The sequence below is a fragment of the Pan troglodytes genome, chromosome 14 (assembly GCF_028858775.2).
Source record: "Pan troglodytes isolate AG18354 chromosome 14, NHGRI_mPanTro3-v2.0_pri, whole genome shotgun sequence".
Taxonomy (NCBI): Eukaryota; Metazoa; Chordata; class Mammalia; order Primates; family Hominidae; genus Pan; species Pan troglodytes.
In genome coordinates, this window is record NC_072412.2 from 105,746,396 (window position 1) to 105,769,721 (window position 23,326).

The 23,326-nt window shown below is 38.0% G+C and overlaps 1 protein-coding gene and 1 pseudogene across 3 annotated transcripts in view; one reads left to right on the plus strand and one right to left on the minus strand.

Annotated features, from left to right (window-relative positions):
* Window positions 1-23,326, plus strand: part of PCCA (propionyl-CoA carboxylase subunit alpha) — a 446,563-nt gene that overhangs the window by 50,217 nt on the left and 373,020 nt on the right. For all 3 annotated transcript variants that reach the window (XM_001149000.7, XM_063792625.1, XM_063792626.1), the window contains exons 5-6: window positions 16,096-16,209; window positions 18,404-18,457. In XM_001149000.7, the coding sequence (XP_001149000.5) occupies window positions 16,096-16,209; window positions 18,404-18,457 (168 nt within the window). The remainder of the gene's footprint in view (window positions 1-16,095; window positions 16,210-18,403; window positions 18,458-23,326) is intronic.
* On the minus strand, window positions 11,573-12,246 carry LOC100614558 (large ribosomal subunit protein eL15-like; annotated as a pseudogene).

Here is a 23,326-nt window from a genome sequence, read left to right on the forward strand (position 1 = left end):
CAAGATCACACCACTGCACTCCAGCCTGGGAGACAGAGCAAAACTCCATCTCAAAAAAAAAAAAAAAAAAAAAGAAAGAAAGAAAATGTCTTTATTTTGCCTTCATTCTTAGAGGATATTTGCACTGAATATAGAGTACTGAGTTGACAGTTCTTTCTTTCTAGCACTTGAAAAACATTATGTCACTTCCTTCTGGTCTTTGGGGCTTCTGATGTGAAATCCATAATAGTTTGAGTATCATTCCTTTATAGTTAATGTGTTGTTTTTCTTTGTTTACTTCCAGGAATTTTGTCTTTAATTTTCAGTGGTTTGATTATGTTTTCTGATTTCTTTTTGTTACCCTATTTGAGATTCACTGACCTTCTTGAATATGTAGGTTTATGTCTTTTACCAAACTTGGGAAGTTTTCAGTCCTTATTTAAAAAAATATTTTCTCAGCATGGTGCTGAGAACATTTTTTTTTCTTCTTTTCTCTGATAGACATGTATGTTAGACCTTTAAGTATTGTTCCATAGTCTCTTGTTAATTTTTTCTACTCTTTTTTTCTCTCTTGTTTCAGATTGTATAATTTCTGTTGATCAGTCTTCAGATTTATTGACTCTTTCCTTTGTCATCTGTAGTCTACTCTTGAGCCCATCCAGTATGTTTTTTTAATTTGATTATTGCATATTTTAGTTTAAAAATTTCCATTGGTTTCTTTTTACAAATTCTGTTTCTTTTCTGATACTTTCAAAGTTTCCATTTGTTTCAAGAGTGTTCATAATTGCTTGTTGGAAAACTTTAATAATAACTTCCTTAAAATCTTTGTGTGTGAGATAATTTAAACATTTTTGTTACTTTGGTCTTGGTATTTGATTTTTCCTTCCCTGTAAGAGATTTACCTGGTTCTTGGGTTAATTTTAGATATTTTGAGTATGATGTTACGAGACATAATCCTCTGAATTTAGTTCATTTCTTTTTAGGATGTTAATGTTTTTGTTTCAGTAGCAATTAACTTGGTTGGCTTCAGAGTGCACATTCCAGTTTTTTTTTTTTTTTTTTTTTCTGTGGGCTGTGGGTCTTTGTACTCCTATACAGATCTGCCCCACATATGTGTTAACAACTCATCAGTCTGGGATCTGTGGTTAGTTCAGTGTTTAAATTCTTTGGTATACTTATTAGGATTACATCCATGCATGCTCAACCTAGGGATGAGCTCAGAAGTTCATAAACAACTTTATTGTGTCACTTCTCCATGCTAGCTTCTCCCATTCTGGTTCTTTAGTCCTTCACTTTTCAGTCTTCTTACTTAGAAATCTGAGGTTTTATTACCTTGCTCTGCTGTTCAAATTTTGTGTTTGTGTCCAGGACGTATAAAGAGCACAGAGAGAGCAGAAGAAACCTTGGAGTTTTACCTGCCCTCTTGAGACTGCAGTTTCACTGATTGGAGAAGAATGTTTCTTCTCTCATTGTTTTGGCTCTTGCTGGCATCTATGTCTGCCTCTGGTACCACAGCCACAAAATTACTTGGGGGTTGGGGCAAAAAAGAATAGAGCAAAAGGAAAAAAAATATGGGAATTGAGATTTCCATAATGTTGTAAGTATCAGGAGCTCCCTTCTCTGCCTTTTGAGTGAGATGAATAGGGGTTCTCCTGGAGTTCTCTCCATCAGTGTCCCCATGCCTACTTTGCATTTCAGGCTTTTCCAAGGTCGGGCAAGGAGATCATGGGAGGAAAAGAAAATGATAAAACTCACCACTTGTTTATAGTAATTTGAATTCTTTTCTTCCTTGATCTGCCTGCTACTGTTTGCTTTTCCAAGTCTATAAATACTTGATTCGTGCATTCTCTTGAGGTTTCATAGTTGCATTCAGTGGGATAGTTGGGGTGGAGCATGCTTAGTCCATCTTACCTGCAGTTAGAATGGCCAGGGGTGTTTCTTGAAAGCTACTTAGAAAACAAATGTGGGAAGGAATTAGCAGAATGCATATTTGCATCCTGTATACTACGTTGTGTATCCTATATTATGGTAAAAGTTTGGTTAGATAACAGAGGAAAATAAAGGAGGTTTTCATTGTTGATAGCACTATGTCCTAACCTTCATCTGAGGTTACTGGGAGAGAAAGGAAAGTGTTACAGCTAATTGCTTGAATGACTCAACTGCAGTAATAGATAGTAAGCTGCTATTAATGATGCAGTATAGCTTGCCTCCTGTGGATGTTATTTTCTTTCCATAGGAGATAAACATTGAGAATCACAGACTTCCCAAAATCCAAACACTTTACTGTGACATTCAAGATCCATTGAAGTTCCTACTGATTTTTCTTCTACCATCCTTTCCCATCAGTCCCTTTTCATACACTTTATTTTCAAGCCATCTCACAGATTTCTAGACTGGCACCTTTCACATTTCCACCATTTCGAATGTACTCTTTCTCTGTTAGTTCTCTCTCACTTTTTTCATTTATTAGAAATCCAGTTTTATTGTTCAATAGCCAATTCTCTGTGAAACCATCTGTACGTGTTATTTTTTATTACATTTATTTATTTATTTATGTATTTATTTATTTATGAGACGGAGTCTCACTCTGTCTCCCAGGCTGGAGTGCAGTGGCGTGATCTCGGCTCACTGCAACCTCCACCTCCCAGGTTCGAGTGATTATTATGCCTCAGCCTCCCGAGTAGCTGGCATTACAGGCATGCACCACCATGTCCAGCTGATTTTTTTGTATTTTTAATAGAGACAGTGTTTCACCATGTTGGCCAGGCTGGTTTCAAACTACTGACCTCAAGTGATCTGCCCGTCTTGGCCTCCCAAAGTGCTAAGTTTACAGGCGTGAACCACCACACCTAGCCTTTATTACTCTTAATTGCAGTTGGTGTAAAAGTCTTTCATACCAGACCAAACTCCTAGAGGGGTAGAGGACTGTGATTTATCATCTTTTTATACCTTGCTGTAATAAAGTATACCTGTAATAAATTTTTGAGTGGATCAGGGAAAAGAAAGGAAGTGTTCACGATTTAGTTAATGTTAAAGGGATATGATGGGTGGAACATCAAATAGTTGAATTACGTAAGAGAGTGGAAAACAAAGGCAAGTACTGTTTAAATGGAATTAGGAACTAATGTTTTGGGAAATATGTTTCGATGACTTTGAGTGTTGGCAATAATACTTGGAAATTCATTTTTTCTGATCTTTTTATTATATACAGTTTTTCTTCCAGTAGGGCAGATTTTTTTTTCTCTAGTCTTTTCTCTTCAGAGGGCCAGCTGCCACCTCTTATAAGGTAGAGTTTTTCTACCTTGTGCTGTCCAGATGTTTCTTTTTATTTGAATTTATTTATTTACTCTTTTACACAAAAGAGGCATGCCAACAGCTGCACTAAGTGTTCTTTCCTAAGCCAGCCAGATGTTTGGACTTGGAGAAAAGTTAGATTTTGAAATAAAAGACAGGTGGATTATAGCCCTTCATTCAACCATTCAGTTTTTCCTTGCCTATTGCTGCTGCCAGGTAGGGTGTCTTTAACCCGTCTTTATAGTACCTCTTGTTACAAATTTAGTTCCAGAAATTAAAGGACTAACTCCTCCTGAAATCTCTATGAGATGAAATGAGCCTTCTTTTTTTTTTTTTTTTTTTTTTGAGATGGAGTCTTGCTCTGTCTCCCAGGCTGGCGTGCAGTGGCATGATCTTGGCTCATGCAACCTCCGCCTCCTGGGTTCAAGTGATTCTCCTACCTCAGCCTCCCGCGTAGCTAGGATTACAAGTGCGTGCCACGACACCCAGCTAATTTTTATATTTTTAGTAGAGATGGGGTTTTGCCATGTTGGCCAGGCTGGTCTCAAACTGCTGACCTCAGGTGATCCACCCGCCTCGGCCTCCCAAAGTGCTGGGATTACAGGCATGAGCCACCACACCCAGCTGAAATGAACCTTCTTACAGACTAGATTCTATGTGGTTGTCCTAGTATGAGGCTGGTAAGCTTGCTGACATCATGCTTGGGTTTTCATCTGATGAGGTTCAGCTGGTGGCCCAGCATAGCATATCAGGCTCCCTGTGTATGACAGTGCCGCTGGAGGTGAGTCATTCTTTGACTAGTAGGTAATTTGATCTCCCCTGATACATTTATGTTTTTTCACATTTTGGGCTCTGATTCTCCCCCTTACATGGGCTTCGATTCCAAGGAAGGTAGGAGTTGAGATACAGGTACCCTTCTTTTTTTCAATCCTGCTACTCTTGCTGTGTTTATCTGAGTGTAGTTCTCTTATACTCTGTAAACTAAGTCCCTAAAGAGGAACTTCTGTTCCTGGTAGCTGGACCTACTTAAGGAGTTGCAGGTAAATTCAGTGAATGGCATAGTCACTTTGGGTCTTTAACTATTGAGTTAAAATATCTTTGGCCAGGTGCGGTGGCTCATGCCTGTAATCCCAGCATTTTGGGATGCTGAGGTGGGTGGATCATTTGAGGGTCAGGAGTTTGAGACTAGCCTGACCAACATGGTGAAACCCCGTCTCTACTAAAAATACAAAAAAAAATTAGCTAGCTGTGGTGGTGCACGCCTGTAGTCCCAGCTACTTGGGAGGCTGAGGCATGAGAATTGTTTGCACCTGGGAGGCAGAGATTGCAGTGAGCTGAGATTGCGCCACTGTACTCCAGCCTGGGTGACAGAGCGAGACTCTGCATCCACAAAAAAAATAAAATAAAAAAAATAAAAATCTTTATTAATTATTAGTCTTGGATGAATAGGAAGAAATAAAAATTGTTTCTTGAGCTCCTTCAAAGTGCTCATTCTGTCTTTGGGTATAGAATGATTTTCTTTTTTGGGAAATGGGGAGAAAGAATATTTATTTTTGAAGAGAAAATAAAACACTTCTAGACATTTTTGTTTTCTTTTTATTGTTGTTGTTTGTTTGGTTTTGAGTCAGGGTCTTGCTCTGTCGCCCAGGCTAAAGTGTAGTGGCACGACCATAGCTCACTGCAACTTCCAACTCATGGGCTCATGCAATCATTCTGCCTCAGCCTCCCAAGTAGCTGGGATTACAGATGCCAGCCACCATGTCTGGCTAATTAAGAGAAATTTTTTTTTTTTTTTGTAGAGATGGGGCCTCTGTGTTGCCCAAGCTGGTCTGGAACTCCTGGGCTCAAATGATCCTCCCATCTTGGCCTCCGAAAGTGTTGGGTTTACAGGCATGAGCCACCATGCCCGGCCCCAGATATTTCTGATGTCTTTAAATTTCATATCACTGCTCGGTGAAAAATGACTGTGCTAAGGAAAACTTCTTGAGCTCCGTAACTGCTTTTCATGATTACCTTCAATGTCTGGGAGCTAACTATACCAGGAAGCTTTTGAGTGGTTGATTTTGCTGCTATTTGTAATACTCATCTGATAGTTTTTGGTAAGAAACTAAACAGCCATATACCGTAAATCAAGAGTTGTCCTGTCTTTTGGGATCCCAGCAAAAATATTGGATAATGTGGGAAATGGAATCTGAGCCCAGAAAGCCAGCTTTTAGAGTTTCTAGGAATGCCATGATGTCTGCATAGATACTATGAGAAAGATACTCACCATTAAGATACATAAATAGAGGAATGGCTGTAGTAATTTAGGACTGGTATGATCATTTTCATGTACTCATTTTTATATCATATTAGATGCTCACTAGATTAGTTGATGCTTTTCATGACAGTCTTAAAAATAAGTTTTAACTGATTAATTGTAGAAAACTATGTTGTTTATAATCTTTGATTTTTGAATTAAAAATACATACACTATATATTTCCTATGTTAAGAAATGAAAAAATTTAAAAGTCCTGACTTATAATTAAGGCTGTTGGGATGAGCCAGACTTCATCTTCCTGTCCCAAATTCCCAGGGATGAGAAAAAGTTGAAGAGAAAAGACCTAAAGATAAACAACAAACCAGAATTTTGATGGAAAATGGTAAAGAGTACTCGTGGGATCCTGGAAATGCTGGTCCTGGAAACAGTGAGGAATTTTGAAAGAGAGATGGCTGATGGGATCATGCCCCAGGAAACCCCAGTCTGAAACACAGATAGGAGAGGATGGCTGCAAAGATGGGAGCAGCTCCAGAGGAGACAGCCTTGAGCACAAGAAGTGACATCCAGCTAGGTGATTCTTCCACACTCAGTGTCCATGAGGGAGCAGATGATTCGTAAACAGGTAGAGCCATATCTTGGAATTCTTTAGTAGTTAAAAAGACTGAGGTGGATCTCTGTATATCAACAGAGAACATCTCTAAGACATTAAAAATGGAAAGAGAACTTGTGTAAGGACACATATGGTATAATGATACCATTAATGGTAAAAGAATCCCAACCTAAAATATTTTTATAGTTACCTATGTAAAAGCATACAGCATAGGTTCTCAACAGTGGCATTATTCATATTATGGATTAGAGAACTCTATCATGGGTGACTGTCCTGCACATTATAGGATTTTTAGCAGCATCCCTGGCATCTTACCCACTAGATACTAGTAGTGTCCCCTCAGGCCCCAGTAGTGACAGCCAAAACTATCTACAGACATTGCCAACTGTGTCCTGGGGGACAAAATTGCTCCAAGTTGGGATCCCTTGGCATATATTGAAGTCTAATAATGCATATTCACCTGTTAAGTGATTACCGGAGAGAGACATTGTAATGGGGACAGGTGTGGTCAGTGGAGTTGTTAGCTTTATTTCGAATAAGAATGTTTAGGTATAACGGTCGGGCGCAGTGGCTCACGCCTGTAATCCCAGCACTTTGGGAGGCCAAGGCAGGCAGATCATGAGGTTAAGAGATGGAGACCATCCTGGCTAAGATGGTGAAACCCATCTCTACTAAAAATACAAAAAAATAGCTGGGCATGGTGACATACACCTGTAGTCCCAGCGACTCAGGAGGCTGAGGCAGGAGAATGGCTTGAACCCAGGAGGTGGAGGTTGCAGTGAGCCAAGATTGCACCGTTGCACTCCAGCCTGGGCGACAGAGTGAGACTCCGTCTCAAAAAAAAAAAAAAAAAAAGTTTAGCTATTACATATATTTACATATATTACATGTAATTAAAAACAAAACAAAAGATAGTTTTGCTTTTTTTTTTTTTGAGACAGAGTCTCACTCTATCGCCCAGGCTGGAGTGCGCTGGTGCAATCTCGGCAGCTCGCTGCAATCTCTGCCTCCTGGGTTCAAGTGATTCTTGTGCCTCAGTCTCCCAAGCAGCTGGGACCATAGATATGCGCCACCACACTCGGCTAATTTTTTGTATTTTTAGCAGAGATGGGGTTTCGCCATGCTGGCCAGGCTGATCTCAAACTCCTGGCCTCAAGCGATCTGCCTGCCTCCACCTCCCAAAGTGCTGGGATTACAGGCGTGAGCCACCGCACCGGCCAGCTTTGCTTTTTTATAAGATATCTGTTGTATTAAATTTAAAAATGGTTAATGGCGGCTGGGCGCAGTGGCTCATGCCTGTAATCCCAGCACTTTGGGAGGCCGAGGCAGATGGATCACGAGGTCAGGAGTTTGAGATCAGCCTGACCAACATGGTGAAACCCCGTCTCCACTAAAACTACAAAAATTAGCCGGGTGTTGTGGCACATGCCTGTAATCCCAGCTACTCAGGAGGCTGAGGCAGGAGAATCACTTGAACCCAAGAGGCGGAGGTTGCAGTGAGCCAAGATCGTGCCACTGCACTCCAGCCTAGGCGACAGAGTGAGACTCTGTCTCAAAAAAAAAAAAAAAGGTTAATAGTTAGAAGAAATACAGGTAGCTCACAAACGTGCAAATGTGCCCAAACTCACTAATAACCAGGAAAATGCGAATTAAAAAAATGAATCATTTTTCTCCATTACATTAATAAAATTAGAAAGATAAATCATGTTCAGTGATGGTGTAGTGTTGGGAAATTAATCTCTAGTAGTAGTGTAAGTTGACCTAAGATTTTAAATGTGTAGTTTGTGGTATTTGTACTTAAATTAAATATTTTTCTTATAGAAATATACATATGTATGCAGATTGGCATGTTTAGGGAAGCTTATTGCAGCGCACAATACCTGCAAATTAGAACCATGTCCAATACTAGGAGAATGGTTAAATAAGTTATGGTTCATCTAGATTACTAGAAATACTGGGTAGCAGTTAAAAATTATGAGGTAGAATTCTAAAAAAAAAAAAAACAGTGATAAAATTAGTTGTAGAATAAAATGTAGTGTGATTCAGTTTATACCAAGAAAAATCTTAAACATGAAATAAAACTCTGCACCTTTATGTCTGCATATCCATATGAAAATGCTTAGGTAAGTTTGGAAGGACACATGCAAAACTGATCATGGCTGGATAACAGGAAATGGGACTAGGAGCCTTTAAAACGGGGCAGGGAATAATGGTTATCTGGTATCTATACTGTTTAAGCTTTTTTTCTTTTTAACCAAAGGAGTAACTCATACATTACTTGGGTAATTACAATAAAATTGAAAAATGTAAGAACATCTAAATGACTTGCTTTATATGCATAGTGTCATCATTTAGTGGCCTGTGTTGAGCAGTGATAGCTGCTGCTGGGGCGCTCTGGTAGGGCTTTAAGATCCCATGACTTTTGGTGGCTCTCCATATTTTGTGGAATTGGCATTAGCTGTTCATATGGTTTGGAAACACTTTTTTTAAAATGTTGATTTCAGTGGAGATTATTTCCCAACCCTATTCCTAGAATTTCACTCTGTTATTGCTTCAGAAAGATGTATTCAGAAATATATGCCTGTGTATTTATGTCTTCATCACTAGACTTTCAATGCATGTGTGATAGCTTTCTCTTTAGTAAGTGGAAATTAATCTTAAAGGTTGCAAGCTAGAGCTGAGCCCACACTCTTACTGGTATTTTCTTGTTTCCTCCCCTAACCTTACCTTGTCATAGTTTTTCTTAGGTAGTATTATTTATTTCTTTTTTACTACGTAGTGACATTCTTCAAATGTATACTTTTACTCTGGCTTGTCCGTAATTGGCTGGAAATTGTGATGGATCTATATAGTTTTTTTTGTGTTTTTTATAAAATCTGTATAACATAAAGTTTACTATTTTGCTCATTTTATTTCATTTATTTAATTATTATTTTATATTTTTACAGATGGGGTCACACTGTGTTGCCCAGGTTGGACTCGAACTCCTGGGCTTGAGTGATCCTCCTGCCTCAGCCTCCTAAGCCGCGGGGACTACAGGAGCTGGACCACTGCACACGGCAGTTTTAGTCTTTTTATTTTTTATTTTTTGAGACAGGGTCTCACTCTGTTTCCCAGGATGGAGTGCAGTGGTGGAATCACAGCTCACTGCCACCTTAGCCTCCACTTGGGAAGCCTCTTGGGTCTGCCACTGCTTGTCAGAAACTTTTTACTCTGAATTATGTCATATCTCAGGTGTTTTTACCTAGTTATTTTGCACATTACCCTTCTCAAAGGCATTTGTTCAAGTTTTTCCTAAGCTAATGAAGGAAAACAAACCTGAGTCATCTCTTGGCTGTCACTCTGCCTCTCCTACTCTTTACATCCAACCATATGTACAGTCCTCACCCCACCCACCCCACCCCTACTCTACTTTTTCCTCTGCTTTATTCCGCAGTCCTTTCCTTTGTGGTCTGGTACCCACCAGCTACACTGACATGACTCTTGCTAAGGTTTTGCTTGAATACTTGATGTCTCCTTTCTCTCTGTCATTCCTCCCCTTCTCCCTTGATGCTTCTACTAAGGGGTCAGTGGTATGAGAAGATAGTTCTCCTCCTGCTGGTTTTCATTATTTTGTTGTTTACTGTGTCGTCAGGAATGCATGCTTGCAAGACAAAGACTAAAACAAAAAACAAAAAACCCAAACAGCAAAAAAAACCCCAAACACCTTTGTTTTGGTTCCGAGATTGATTCAGTATTAGTTCCCTTTTGTGAAATGAAAACAGGATTGTAGAAAATGGGCTGGGAATTTTGCAACTGGCAAAAACGTATTCTCTTTTTTTCCTGTAGTTTAAAATTTTACCACTTTGAAAATCATGTAAGTTATCTTAGAAGAAAAATAGTAGTCCACTAATTCTACCATCCAAAATAACCATGAATAAATATGTCTTGGTGCTACATATGTAGTTTTTCAAAATGGAATCAAAGCGAATCTTTAAAAAAAATCATTTTGTTTTCTATGATCAAATTGCCTTTCTGGGAAAGGACATGCCAGAATGTTAGTTTTTTAAAACTTATAAAAGTATCTTTAGATACTTTGAATGAAATAGAAAGAGTTCTATTCTTTTTTTTTTAGAAATAGGATTTTATCTGGTTGTTTGATTTTTTTTTTTTTTTTTCAGTTATTCAAATGAAGATTGATGCAGTTGGCTTTCCTTTAACCTTTTAGTCTTTCAGGGTAATTTTCTTTCTTTTTTTTTTTGAGACTCCCAATAAGTTTATTATTTTTTAAATTGTGGTAAAATGCTTATAAGGAAATTTACCATCTTAACTATTTTTAAGTGTACAGTTCAGTGGCATTAAGTACATTCACATTGTTGTGCAGCCATCACTATAATCTATCTCCAGAACTCTCTTCATATTCCAAACTGAAACTCTGTACCCATTTAACAGTAACTCCCCATTCCAGGCTCCCCACAGTCTCTGGCAACCACTATTCTACTTTCAGGATAATTTTCATTGGTTAGTAATGTTTGGATAATTTGATTAGATTTGGTGGATACTGAAGACTGGCCGGGTTATGTAAGCTGTTGCTACTTTCAGCCAAGGAGTGCATCTAGTCCGTATTACATCATCCTTGGAGTGTTCTACCCAGTGTCTTGCATTGAAGGACATCAGAAGGAAAAGTCCTGTATTCTCAGTCATGGTAAATAGTGTCCACTTCATTACAGATCTCCTTGAGTGATAGGTTTCAAAATATCTCTAGGCATGAAGAAACATTTCCAAACCTGCTTGTCTTCTCTACCTTTCTCAGTATGTACTAGTTTAGAAGGTATTCAAAATCTTTCACTGAGACCATTGAGTTTTATGCTAAATATAACATCTGGCCTAGCAGTTTTTATCACTCATATGCAATCTATTTGATAAGGACAGGGACCAAATAGAATGTCTTTTTCAATGTATTTTAGGCATCTAATTGACTAATATGAAATTTTCTATTAATCCAAAGTTTTTAAATGCAGGCATAATTCCCCCCCACCCCGCCCGCAAAGATTCAGTCTTGCTCTGTTGCCCAGGCTGGAGTGCAGTGGCCTGATGGGCTCACTGCAACCTCTGCCTCCCAGGTTCAGCAATTCTCCTGCCTCAGCCTCCCGAGTAGCTGGGATTACAGGCATGCACCATTACGCCCAGGTAATTTTTTTTTTTTTTGTATTTTTTGGTAGAGACAGGGTTTCACCATGTTGGTCAGGCTGGTCTTGAACCCCTGACCTTGTGATCCACCCGCCTCGGCCTCCCAAAGTGCTGGGATTGCAGGCGTGAGCTACTGCACCTGGCCGCAGGCATACTTTTTAACCTATTTATATCCAAACATTTAAATTTATTTTTTATTTTTATTATTTTTAATATTTTTATTATTGTATATGTTTATTTATATTATTATTTCAAATTGTTTATTAGGTATGAATTTTACAAACTTTACTTATATTAGCGGTAACGGTGGAGCGGGAGAGTATTGCGCCTTCTCCAAGCTGCCCGGCGAGAACCACCAATAGTGTGGTGGAACTTATGGCCGTTTCCAAGGGCCAGGGCTCTTTTGGCCTGCAGATGTCAGCCCACACATCTCCCTGTGCTGTGGACTGATTTGGTGATCCATTAGGTGTCAGGATTTCTTCTGATAGCTTTATGGAATGGATCAGTGAGGATAACCTCAAAAAATTTGTATGTGGAATCTTCACCAACCCAGTAAGAATTCAGGACTCTCAAAGCCCCACAGTGGCGTCCAGCTTGCTCCTCTGCAACGGACTGAAGGCTTGGAGCAAACTTTAGCTGGTTAACACCATGATGGACAGGCTTGCCATAAGTTGCACCCTTAGGAACTGGGCGTTTTCGGCCACCACAGCAAACATGAATCCTATATCTAACGTAACCTTGCTTGGCCTCGCAGCCCAGTCAGCGCGCTTTATCAGGCTGGGTGGGGCGGGGAGCCCTGTGGAGAGCAGAGAGCTGGCGGTACTGCCAGCAGCGGACCCTCAGAAGAAAGCGCATGACATCAGACTGCTGCTTTCTCCGTAGCTCCTGGATGTACTCGTATGCACCCATCTTGGCTTACCTGATGGCTGCTGCCGGACGGAAGAAAAGAAGTTTAATTTATTTTTTAAAAGTTAATAAAGAAGATGATTTTTCTCAGTCCTGTAAGATGAAAAACACATCTGTTGTTCTCCTAGTTATTTGGAAATTAGGCTCATACGGGTAATAGTTGATGCTAGTAATTTTTCTCTGAAGAATAAAATAATTCAAAATATAAAGCTAAATGCTTGGCTGGGCGCGGTGGCTCACACCTGTAATCCCAGCACTTTGGGAGGCTGAGGTAGGCGGATCACCTGAGGTCGGGAGTTCGAGACCAGCCTGACCCACATGGAGAAACCCTATCTCTACTAAAAATACAAAGTTAGCCGGGGTTGGTGGCGCATGCCTGTAATCCCAACTACTTGGGAAGGCTGAGGCAGGAGAATCGCTTGAACCTGGGAGGTGGAGGTTGCGATGAGCCGAGATCGCGCCATTGCACTCCAGCCTGGGCAAGAGCAAAAACTCTGTCTCAAAAAAAAAACAAACAAACAGAAAACAAAACAAAACCTAAATGCTTGATGGGAAAGCTAATAATCTGCTTTAAAAAACTCTATTGGTTTTCTGAGAACGGAGAAGTTTATGAAGACAAACTATACTTAGTGTTAGTATTTAAAATGCTTTACTTTTCTTTTTGAAACATATAGCCAGTAAATCCTGCTTAGTTGATTAGTGTACCTCAGTTTAAACTTTCCATGGTTGTTATGTATTTCCTTTGCCATTAAAATATATAAAAAGGAATTTATATTTTTCAAGATGTTGAAATTTTTGAAACAAATATATCTACTCAACCTATGCAATATTAAGTCATTCTGCAGAATAGCATCTGCATTGCTTGAATATTGTTTGTTTGTTTTGTATTATTAAGCCAAAAAAAACACCTCACACATTTCATACAACAATGACAACAAAATTGAAATAGAGTTTCAAAAGTTTGTTAGATTGTTCTTTCCAGGTTGACTCTTAAGTGTCTCTTTAACTAAGGCAGTAGAGAATTCAAATGTTTTCTTTTGCATGGCCTTTTGCTACTAGTGACCCTGGGCTAGACTGTGGGCTTATTGAGATGTGAATGTACCCTGCCCCCTGAAGTAAGATTTATTCCTGCAAATGGAGGAAAAGAAGCCAACCAATCCTTTATAAACAATTTGTGTTTAGTCCTTCTTTGTAAAGTCCATAGCAGTTTTGACCTGCTTTTAATGCATGATTTATTCAATTGTTTATTGGAGCACTTTTTTTTTTTTTTTAAACTGGAACAATCTTAATCACCAGTAAAATATATTAGGCTCTGAGCTAGTTCTTGGTATGTTTATTTTATTTATTTATTTATTTTTTTGAGACAGAGTCTCACTCTGTCGCCCAGGCTGGAGTGCAGTGGCGCAATCTCGGCTCACTGCAAGCTCCGCCTCCCGGGTTCACGCCATTCTCCTGCCTCAGCCTCCCGAGTAGCTGGGACTACAGGCGTCCGCCACCACGCCTGGCTAAGTTTTTGTGTTTTTAGTAGAAACGGGGTTTCACCATGTTAGCCAGGATGGTCTGGATATCCTGACCTCGTGATCCGCCCACCTCGGCCTCCCAAAGTGCTGGGATTACAGGCATGAGCCACCGCGCCCGGCCTAGTTCTTGATATGTTTATAAAACATTTGTGATAACATAGGAAAAATGTCTGTTATGCTAGTTAAAAAACAAAAGGGTGAAAATTATATATGCGGTATCATTACGAAAGTGTATTTAGAGAAGAGACTAAAAATGTCGATACTATTAGGATTCTCTCTCTCCTTTTTACTTTTGAATGCATGTTCATTATAGAAATTTTGGACACATAAACACATGTGCCTATGTGTATCTTTTAATTTCTTTTCCTTGATAAACCACCAATTGCCATATGTATTGCCAAGATTAAGAAGACTTTATGTAGGTGTAGATTTTTACCTTAAACATAATGAAAAAAAATAATAAAAGTTGCAACTTTTCGTACCTCAAAGACAATGACTTTTAACATTTGATAATAAAAGTTATTAAGCAAGCTGCTGTCCAAGTGTATCTATGAGTAAATAGCTTTAATCACATAACATTGGGCTAGGGGAGATTAAAAAAAGAATTTAAGGCATAACCTTATGATCTGGTGGAGGAGAAATTGTAACAGTGTGCAAAGCAGTTAAAATGAGATTGTTGGGTAGATGAGATTATATGCTAAAATTTGCACTAACTACTCTCAGAGTTTAGATTAGAGGAGATTCATCCTAAATTGAAGTACTTGGGAAAGATCCAGTGGTAGATGTGAAACTTGGAGTCCATCTTCTATAATAGGTGGTATCTGAGGACAATAAAACAAGTGTGGATTTAAGTTTAAACAAAGACTTAAATGTATTCTTTTTAAAGGATTGTGAAGTACTCAATTTCTTTCTTACAGAAAAAAACTACAATCACAATTACAACAACAAAATTGACAATAACAGGATCTGAAGTGGACAGAGGGCAATAGGGCAATAGAGGAGGGGGCATCCTGGTCTGAGGGCAGAAGAGCAACTTGAGGTTGGGGGCATACCAGGCAACGATAACCACGAGGAAGGCCTTGCTTTGAACACAGGGATATTTAGAAGCCCTTTGCAAGCAAGGCTGCTTTTCCCTACAATTGGTATTATTAAATAATTACCGAATGTATATATTTGGATATTTTATAGTAAGATATTGACCTGAAAATCCCTTGGGCATTTACCTGATCTTTTACCTTTCAATACTCAATATAATGTTTTACTAAAGTGGAAAATATTTATTGAATTGACAAAGAGAATTCTTAGCTTTCTAAAAGACTACTTTTTTAGTTTTTTAAGATCTCATTTAAAACAAAGTATTTAAAAATTATTTCATAACTGAAGACTCTAACAGAAATACTCAGGTATTTGCCACCTTTGACTTTTTTTTTTTGGTAGATGGTGGGTCATAAATGTTTAGGTATATGTTTGTGTTCCAGTTTTTATATCTGCCTTGCAAAATAATTGTAATCTGGAAGTTTCTGAAACTGGAAAACCATTAGGAAATTAGGAAAAGTCATTTAAAAAGATAATAATCCTTTCATCAGTTAAAAAGAATAGACTCCTTTTAGAACTAAGCAGTTTACTCTTTTTCATATTGAATGCTTAGCTTCTATTATGCAAAATAAATAGATTTAAACATTATAGAGTGAGTAGTCTTAAAAATGGAGCATACATTCCTGAATTTTGAGTAGCTTTAGAACTTAATACACATATCATTTCTTTTAGGAATAAATGTAAAATGGATGAAGATTGAATGTGAGAGTATTTAAATGATTCTCAAGATTTTCTGGTTCATGTGTTGTGATATTGAACTCTTTCTTTCGTCTTAGGCTTTAATTTGTGCCTGGTGCTGACCTGATGCTGTGCAGGGACACTCACTGCATCCCTCCATTCAGTCCCTCTAATTATCCCAACTTCCTGGGGAGCTTGCTTAGAACTGGGCATGAGTGCTCTTTATTAAAATATTGGGCTACCCTGGCTACATGTAACAAGGTAGTTTTTGATATCAAATTTATGTATTGATGAACGGAATAGGAAGCTAAAATTGTTTGCTGTGATTTTACATAAAGAGATAGGGGATATTATGGAAATTATTTGGTTAGACAATGAATTAGGCTGTAATAAATGAAATCATGGTTAATAGAGTTCCTGAGTTTATTTGTTGCATTGTTGCTTTTTAGTGCATACTCAAAAAGAAATACGACTCTATAAATGATATGCAGAACAATCAGATTTGCAATTTTGTGTGTATTTGCAGATGATGGTAATTCTTTTTGCTGGGTGCATCTGTTAATGCAGAAATTTGTCTCCTCAGGTTCATGTGAAAATGGCGGATGAGGCCGTCTGTGTTGGCCCAGCTCCCACCAGTAAAAGCTACCTCAACATGGATGCCATCATGGAAGCCATTAAGAAAACCAGGGCCCAAGCTGTGAGTCTGAATGAATCTATCTACTGCAGCTGTTTCATATGTAGTGAGCAGAAAGCTAGAGTTTGTATTTGAAAAAAAAAATAGGAAAGAATGATTGAAAATGCTGTTGCAGTTAGTTCATGTCACATGAGTTAAATGTGGTCGAATTCGCTACTGGAAATCAAAGGCTTTGTAGCATCTGGCAGTGTTGGTCGCTGATCCTGCAGGTGGCTGCTGGATTCAGCTTTCACACCAGGGAGCAGTTTCAGTTCATTTCCAAATTTGCTAGGAAAAAAGAAATCCCAATTAGTTTTGAGTATTAACCCTTTCCGTGTAATAAGAGCATTTAAAAAAATTCTGTGTTATAAACAGGATCCAAAGACTGTGTTCAAATTCCATTTTAATAATTTAAAAATTACTTATACCTAGTACACTTCCAGAAATAAAAACAGCACATTTGGTAATTATTTTAGTTTGTTAATGTCAGTAGAATGCTCATAATTTACAAGGATAAATCATTCTCTCCACCCCCAGTTCTGTTTGAATAGAGTGGAATCCAAGGAAAAAAATGATTTCTGATATCAGAAACAGTGTTTTTTCTTCTATTTTCTTTTTTCTTTTTTTAATTATCAGAACTAATTATATACAGTGTTAAAAACTATGCAAAGTTATCTCTAAAATTGGATGGAAACATCCAACACCAGCAATTAAGCCTGGAGCGCTTCAATTAGCGCTCACATTTCTTTTGAAAGAAATGTTTTAGTAAGATGCATGTTTAAATAAAAAACCTAATTCGTGAACCCATATTATAGATGTTTACAGTTTATTAGCACAGTTAGTGAAGGTAAAACACTTTAACCTTTTAACTATAGCTTGCCAAAATAAATATGTAGTTGAGTGTTGATAAAATGAAGTTGGTGGAATGAAAACTCTTCTTCTCTGATACAGTAGTTTAAATTCTTCTGTACCATGCTCATAAAGCTTAGTTCAGCTTTTTGTTTTGTTTTGTTTTTTGAGATGGAGTTTCGCTCTTGTTGCCCAGGCCAGAGTGCGATGGCGTGATCGCGGCTCACTGCAACCTCTGTCCCACCGGGTTCAAGCGATTCTCTTGCCTCAGCCTCCCAAGTAGCTGGGATTACAGGTGCCTGCCACCATGCCCGGCTAATTTTGTATTTTTAGTAGAGAAGGGGTTTCACCATGTTGGTCAGGCTGGTCTTGAACTCCTGACCTTAGGTGATCTGCCTGCCTCAGCCTTCTAAACTGCTGGGATTACAGGCAGGAGCCACTGTGCCCAGCCCGAGTTCAGCATTTAAAAGTCGCTGATACGTAGCTATTTCTGGATTATGATACTGGTTCCTTTAGAAATTTGACTTTCTTTTTAGCAGAATTATTTACTAGAAGTATGTTCAACACTGGCTGATACTGAAGTGGCTAAATTTATGTTTGGCCAGTCTGGGAGAGCCAAAAATTACTTGATTGGATCAGGCTGGTAGATTGTAGCAATGTGGCTTGTGGGTGAGGATAGTATAAAGTAGTTGTGGATGGCAAAGTTTGGGGTGAGGAAGGAAAGAAGAGTAGACATTAGAAGAAAAAAAATTCAGAGCACAAAATAAAAGTAAAACCACACCTCCATTTTAGTTCAGTTTGATAGAAACGGCTTGTTGGTAGTTGCTGAGTATTATTAATGCCATCAGGAATAAAATGTGTTAGCTGTCCTAGTAGTCTGGGTTTTGGAAATTACCAGTTCGTGAGTACTGTAAAGAAAGGAGAATTTAGAGTTTTTCATCCATCTTTGCCAAGGTTCCTTTTACATAATTCTTTGACGCACCAGCCATTGTGAAATTCTCCAGAATTGTGGACAAAGTTAGCCTCAAGAAAAGGAGAGAGAGTTTTGTCGAATAGTGTAGACAAATGCCAGTGGGCAGGAAGCTATGTGGGCATATACTCCCCATTGTGGTTAGGACAAAGGTAGTGTGTGGAAAATGAATCAATTAGGACAAAGGGAGTGTGGAGAAAGTAGATATAAGAGGCAGTTTCTTGGAATTTGATTCTGATCCTAGAAATGTGAGTTAGAACTGATCAGTGTATAAGAGAAGTGCACTTATTCAAGGGCTCTTGAACAGTAAATATTAATACATAAATACACTGTACATTTTGCTTATAAAACTTTTGCAATATGATAAAATTGAAAGTGCTTTTTGCTTTCATTTCTAAGGTACATCCAGGTTATGGATTCCTTTCAGAAAACAAAGAATTTGCCAGATGTTTGGTAAGTTGGTAATGCGCCAGAAACTGTTCATTTCTTTTTCAGAAAGCAGTGTGGTAGCATGGCTTTTGTAAATGTGGGTAGTGATGGATTATAGAATTTTAATTAACCCAGCAATTCTTTGAAAATTGTGACAAGTGAAGTGGTTTTATTCTGAAACTCAACTGTTTATTTGAAGAGTAATTATAAAAACAGAAAAGTTTACAAAATCACCATTACACTGAATGAATGATACCTGGTTTATTATATACTGCATGGTATTTGAATTAAAGTTAAAAACTTCAGATTTTTAACTGTAAATATGTTAGGGAGTTTAGTGAGTTATTGTAGTGATTTAATTATTTTGTGGCATTTAATATCAAATCTTACCAATGCCTCTATTTTGGGTGAAGTTGTTTTTAATGATCTAAATGTCCCCTTCCAGCTAGGTGAATTAACGTATGTTTGTTATTAAATTGATTTTTCCAGGTATATTTATAACTTCATTCAAGATGGTACTGAAACCTTATTTTTTAGGTACTAGAATATGATTTTGATTAATGTTTGTACATATGTTTGTTATTAGATCAATTATGCCAGGTACTATCTTAATTTATTCTAATATGTTATACTTGTTTCTGTGGCATACAGTCACGTGTTGCTTAACAGCATGAATACATTCTGAGAAATGCATCATTAGGCGAGTTCATCCTTGTGTGAACATCACAGAGTCTACTTACACAAATCTACATGGTAGAGTCTCCTACACATTTAGGCTAAGTGTGTTATAGCCTATTGCTCCTAGGCTACAAACCTATACGTGTTGCTGTACTGGATCCTGTAGGCTGTTGTAATACAGTGGTAGATATTTGTGTATCTAAACATGTAAACAGAGAAGATACAGTTAAAAATACAGTATTAGAATCTATGGAACCACTGTCATATTCTGTGGAGCATAACTGTACTCGTATTCTGTTCTTCCACGGATTGGAAATTATTTGTGAATGTTGTTATTTTCTAGATGGAATTTCCACTTAAAATCTATAACTTTAACTTGAAACAATTATTAAGATCACAGAATTGTCTATTTGAACCACCTTGCTTTGTGGGTCCAAAACTAAGGCCTAAAGAGATATCCTGAGAGGGCAAATTACATGGACGCATCCAGAGGTTCCAGTTTCCCAGGTTTTATGCAGCATATCTACATTTTTTTGTTTATATCCCTTTTTATTTTTTATCTTCCTTGGAATTTTGACCAAGATTCTGTTATTATAAAAACTATTTGAATATAATACTTAAATTTAGATGTGTATGTGTGTATATATATAATGTAATGTATTACATTTAAGTCCGTATAGATGAGAGGTCGGCACGCTACAGTCCACAGGACAAATGCAGCCTGCTGCCTGTTCTTGTCAATAAAAGTTTATTGAAACACAGCCATGCTCTTTCATTTATGCATTGTCTATGCTGCTTTTGTCCTGTGACAGCAGAGTTGAGTAGTTGTGACAGAGACCATTTGGCCTATCAAGCCTAAAATACTTTTTCTATGGTCCTTTATAGAAAAAGTTTGGGAACTCCTGCTATAAATGAATATCCAAATCCAAATTATATGCGTAGGATAAGTGATGTGGTGCCAGTATTATACATTTATTCCTATACAGTTAATACATTTATTTATTTTATATATTATATATAATATTATATACAGTTTATGCATTTTTTCAGTTATTAAAAAAATGCTGCCTTTTTTTTTTTTGAGACATAGCCTTGCTCTGTCACCCAGGCTGGAATGTAGTGGCATGATCTTGGCTCACTGCAACCTCTGTCTCCCGGGTTCAAGCTATTCTGCCTCAGCCTCCTGAGTAGCTGGGATTACAGGCACACACCACCACGCCTGGCTAATTTTTGTATTTTTAGTAGAGACGGGGTTTCACCATTTTAGTCAGGCTGGTCTTGAACTCCTGATGTCGTGATCCGCCCACCTCGGCTTCCCAAAGTGCTGGGATTACAGGCGTGAGCCACTGTGTCTGGCCAAAAAATGCTTCTTTAAAGTCTGTTTAAGGCCTTTGAGAAGGATATATTAATAAAAATGAATCCAATCTGGTTCCCGCGCAGAACGCTGCAGTCCATGGGTGCTGTGAGTCCTGGGTGCTCATAGTCATGTTACGGAAAATAAGTTGATACACAAATAACTTCACTTCAGGGAAGAAAATACTGTGAGATAAGATCAATATCTTTGTAAATGAAAATAAGAAGGATGATTTCCATCTGGGGTTCTACATTAGAGAAAAACCTGTAGAATATACAACCTCCTCCTTTCTTTCACACGAATTTTCTTTCCAAACCTATTTCCCCATTTCCCTTTTATCAGTGCTGTGCCTCCACCCAGCCTGACTGTGCGCTGCTCCCATGCGTGGCTGGCTCTGCCCTCATTGCTTTCCTCACTCTCTCTGGGTGGGTGTGCCTGGCCTCCCACCCACCGTGTCTAACTGCTGCCTGCCCTTGAAGGCACAGTTCATATGCAGCCTCTGCGGGGAAAGGGTTCTAGATCCTTCTGTTGAGAAGTAATTTCTTTCCTTGGACTTTTTGTTTCAGTTTGATTGGAATGTTTTTGTTTTTGGAAAAATGATTTGTGCTTTATCTGATACATTGTTTTTACTTAATATCCAGGACTAAAATGATTTTTTGATTTTTTTTGCATAACTGCTGTGTATTTGCTTTAGAAAGTGTACAATAGGCCAAATTCCCCCAATGTAAAAACACACCAAACTTTATAAGACTGATAATTTTTTATGCTGAGTTTACGTGAAGTGGGATTGGATTTTATACAGTCCCTGCTGTCCATGACTTGAAAAAGATCATGTGGGCCGGGCGCGGTGGCTCATGCCTGTAATCCCTGCACTTTGGGAGGCTGAGGTGGGCAGATCACTTGAGGTCAGGAATTCGAGACCAGCTTGGACAACATGGCGAAACCCCATCTCTACTAAAAACACAAAAATTGGCCAGGTATGGTGGCACGAGCCTTTGATCCCAGCTACTTGGGTGGCTGAGGCAGGAGAATCGTTTGAGCCCGGGAGGTGGAGGTTGCAGTGAGCTGAGATCACGCTACTGCACTCCAGCCTAGGCAGCAGAGCAAGACTCTGTCTAAAAAAGAAAAAAAAAAAAGATCATGTCTTTTTGTTATTGCTTAGATAGTTCATAGAAAAAACAAAGCTACACATAATCCTCATAAAAATAGCAATTTTCAATAATTTTAATGTGCTGAGCTAACAGATTTTATTTCCAAGCTGTTTTCTGTTCTGTATTTTCCCTGCAGGCTTCTTTTATTATGAGCATTAAAGGACCATCCATGGGAGACTATGAGGATTGTTAGGATGAGGCAAAGACATCTTAACAGAGTTTACAAAGAGCTTTGAAACCTGAAACTACCTTCTCTGGAAAAATGGGATGTTGGCTTGAAGATATTTCTTAGTATTCTGTGTTTTCTTTCTGGTTTTTCTATGTTGTTTTAATCATATTATCATACCTTGTCATTTCAGGTAACATAGCATAAGTTATAGTAGTTAGTTTCAAGAGAAACATATGTTAGAATTTGTGTTTTGTGTTTGGATCCTATCTGTGTACTTGAAAGATACACGTATATGTAGATGGATAGTGAGTTCCATCAGGATGCTCAGCGTTGAAAGCATAGGAGGGAACTGTGCTGAGCGTGTGAGGTTTGGCGATTGTGCTCTTTTATCTTCTTTCTTTCTTGAGTTTTTAGCAAGATAAGACATGTAACTACTGTAAAATGAGAGGTGATTTTTAAAATAGCCACTGGCTTAACCAGAAACCTTTTCAATAGCTGTGGCATCCAGTGTGGGCAAGGGTCACATAGTTTTGTTCCTGGAAGTGTAAATTGTTTCAGACCTCCCCCGGCCCCCAGAAATTTGCTAGTATTTATCAAAATTTAAAACATCTATATGTTCTTTAATTTAACAGTTCCACCCTTAAGAATCTCACTTACAAAGATATACTTGAGAAAATGTTCATGGTAAGGTGTTTCATAATAGCAGAATTTAGAAAGTGTTCAAAAGTGAAATGTGGAGAATGATGGCTTCCCTGCAGGGTCATTGGTCCTCAGTTACAAGGCTGCAGTCCATGATGTGTTATAGTTTAAAGTGTGTTGTAAGCACTTTGTAACTAATACTAAAATTCTGAAGTTAGCAAGTTTGCCAGTGACTTTGTTTAACAATTTTTTTGTTTATAAAATAAAGTGGATTAAAAATGATCCATATGATACTCTACTCATTCATATTTGGACTTTTTTTTTATTTGAGTAGGAAAAAATAGGAGAGACTTAGACCTTGCAAGCCCAGGGTTGTTTATAACTCTTATTTTCACTATATGGGCTATAATCTGCATAGCTCATGGAAATACATTATTTTTATATATCGCAGCTTAAGAAGGGTTGAGAATTGTTACTGTAGTGTATTTTGTGTAGACATCATTTTAATGACATAAATTTTCTTATTAACATTATTATATTTTCCATTTTGGACACAGACCTTTGATTTTAGTATCTTAAAATTTTTAATTTTTGAGAATGTAAAATGCTAAGAAATTTAAGCACATGAAAACATTGAAAATTAGGATTTCTTTCCATCTTTGAACCTTCGAAACAAGACCCCAATTTAAGTCTTTAGAGGTCACCGCTGTTACCTTCTGGAGCATGTGTGTCTGTATGTGTGTGTGTGTGTGTGTGTGTGTGTGTGTGTGTGTGTGTCTGTCTGTCTGTCTGCGTGTGCTAGAATTTTGCTATTATTTGTTTTGTAAGATACTCTTAGTTGCTTAAGTAGGACTTACTTTTTTTATATGAAAAGAAGTGGCATAGAACTTTTCTTATATAAG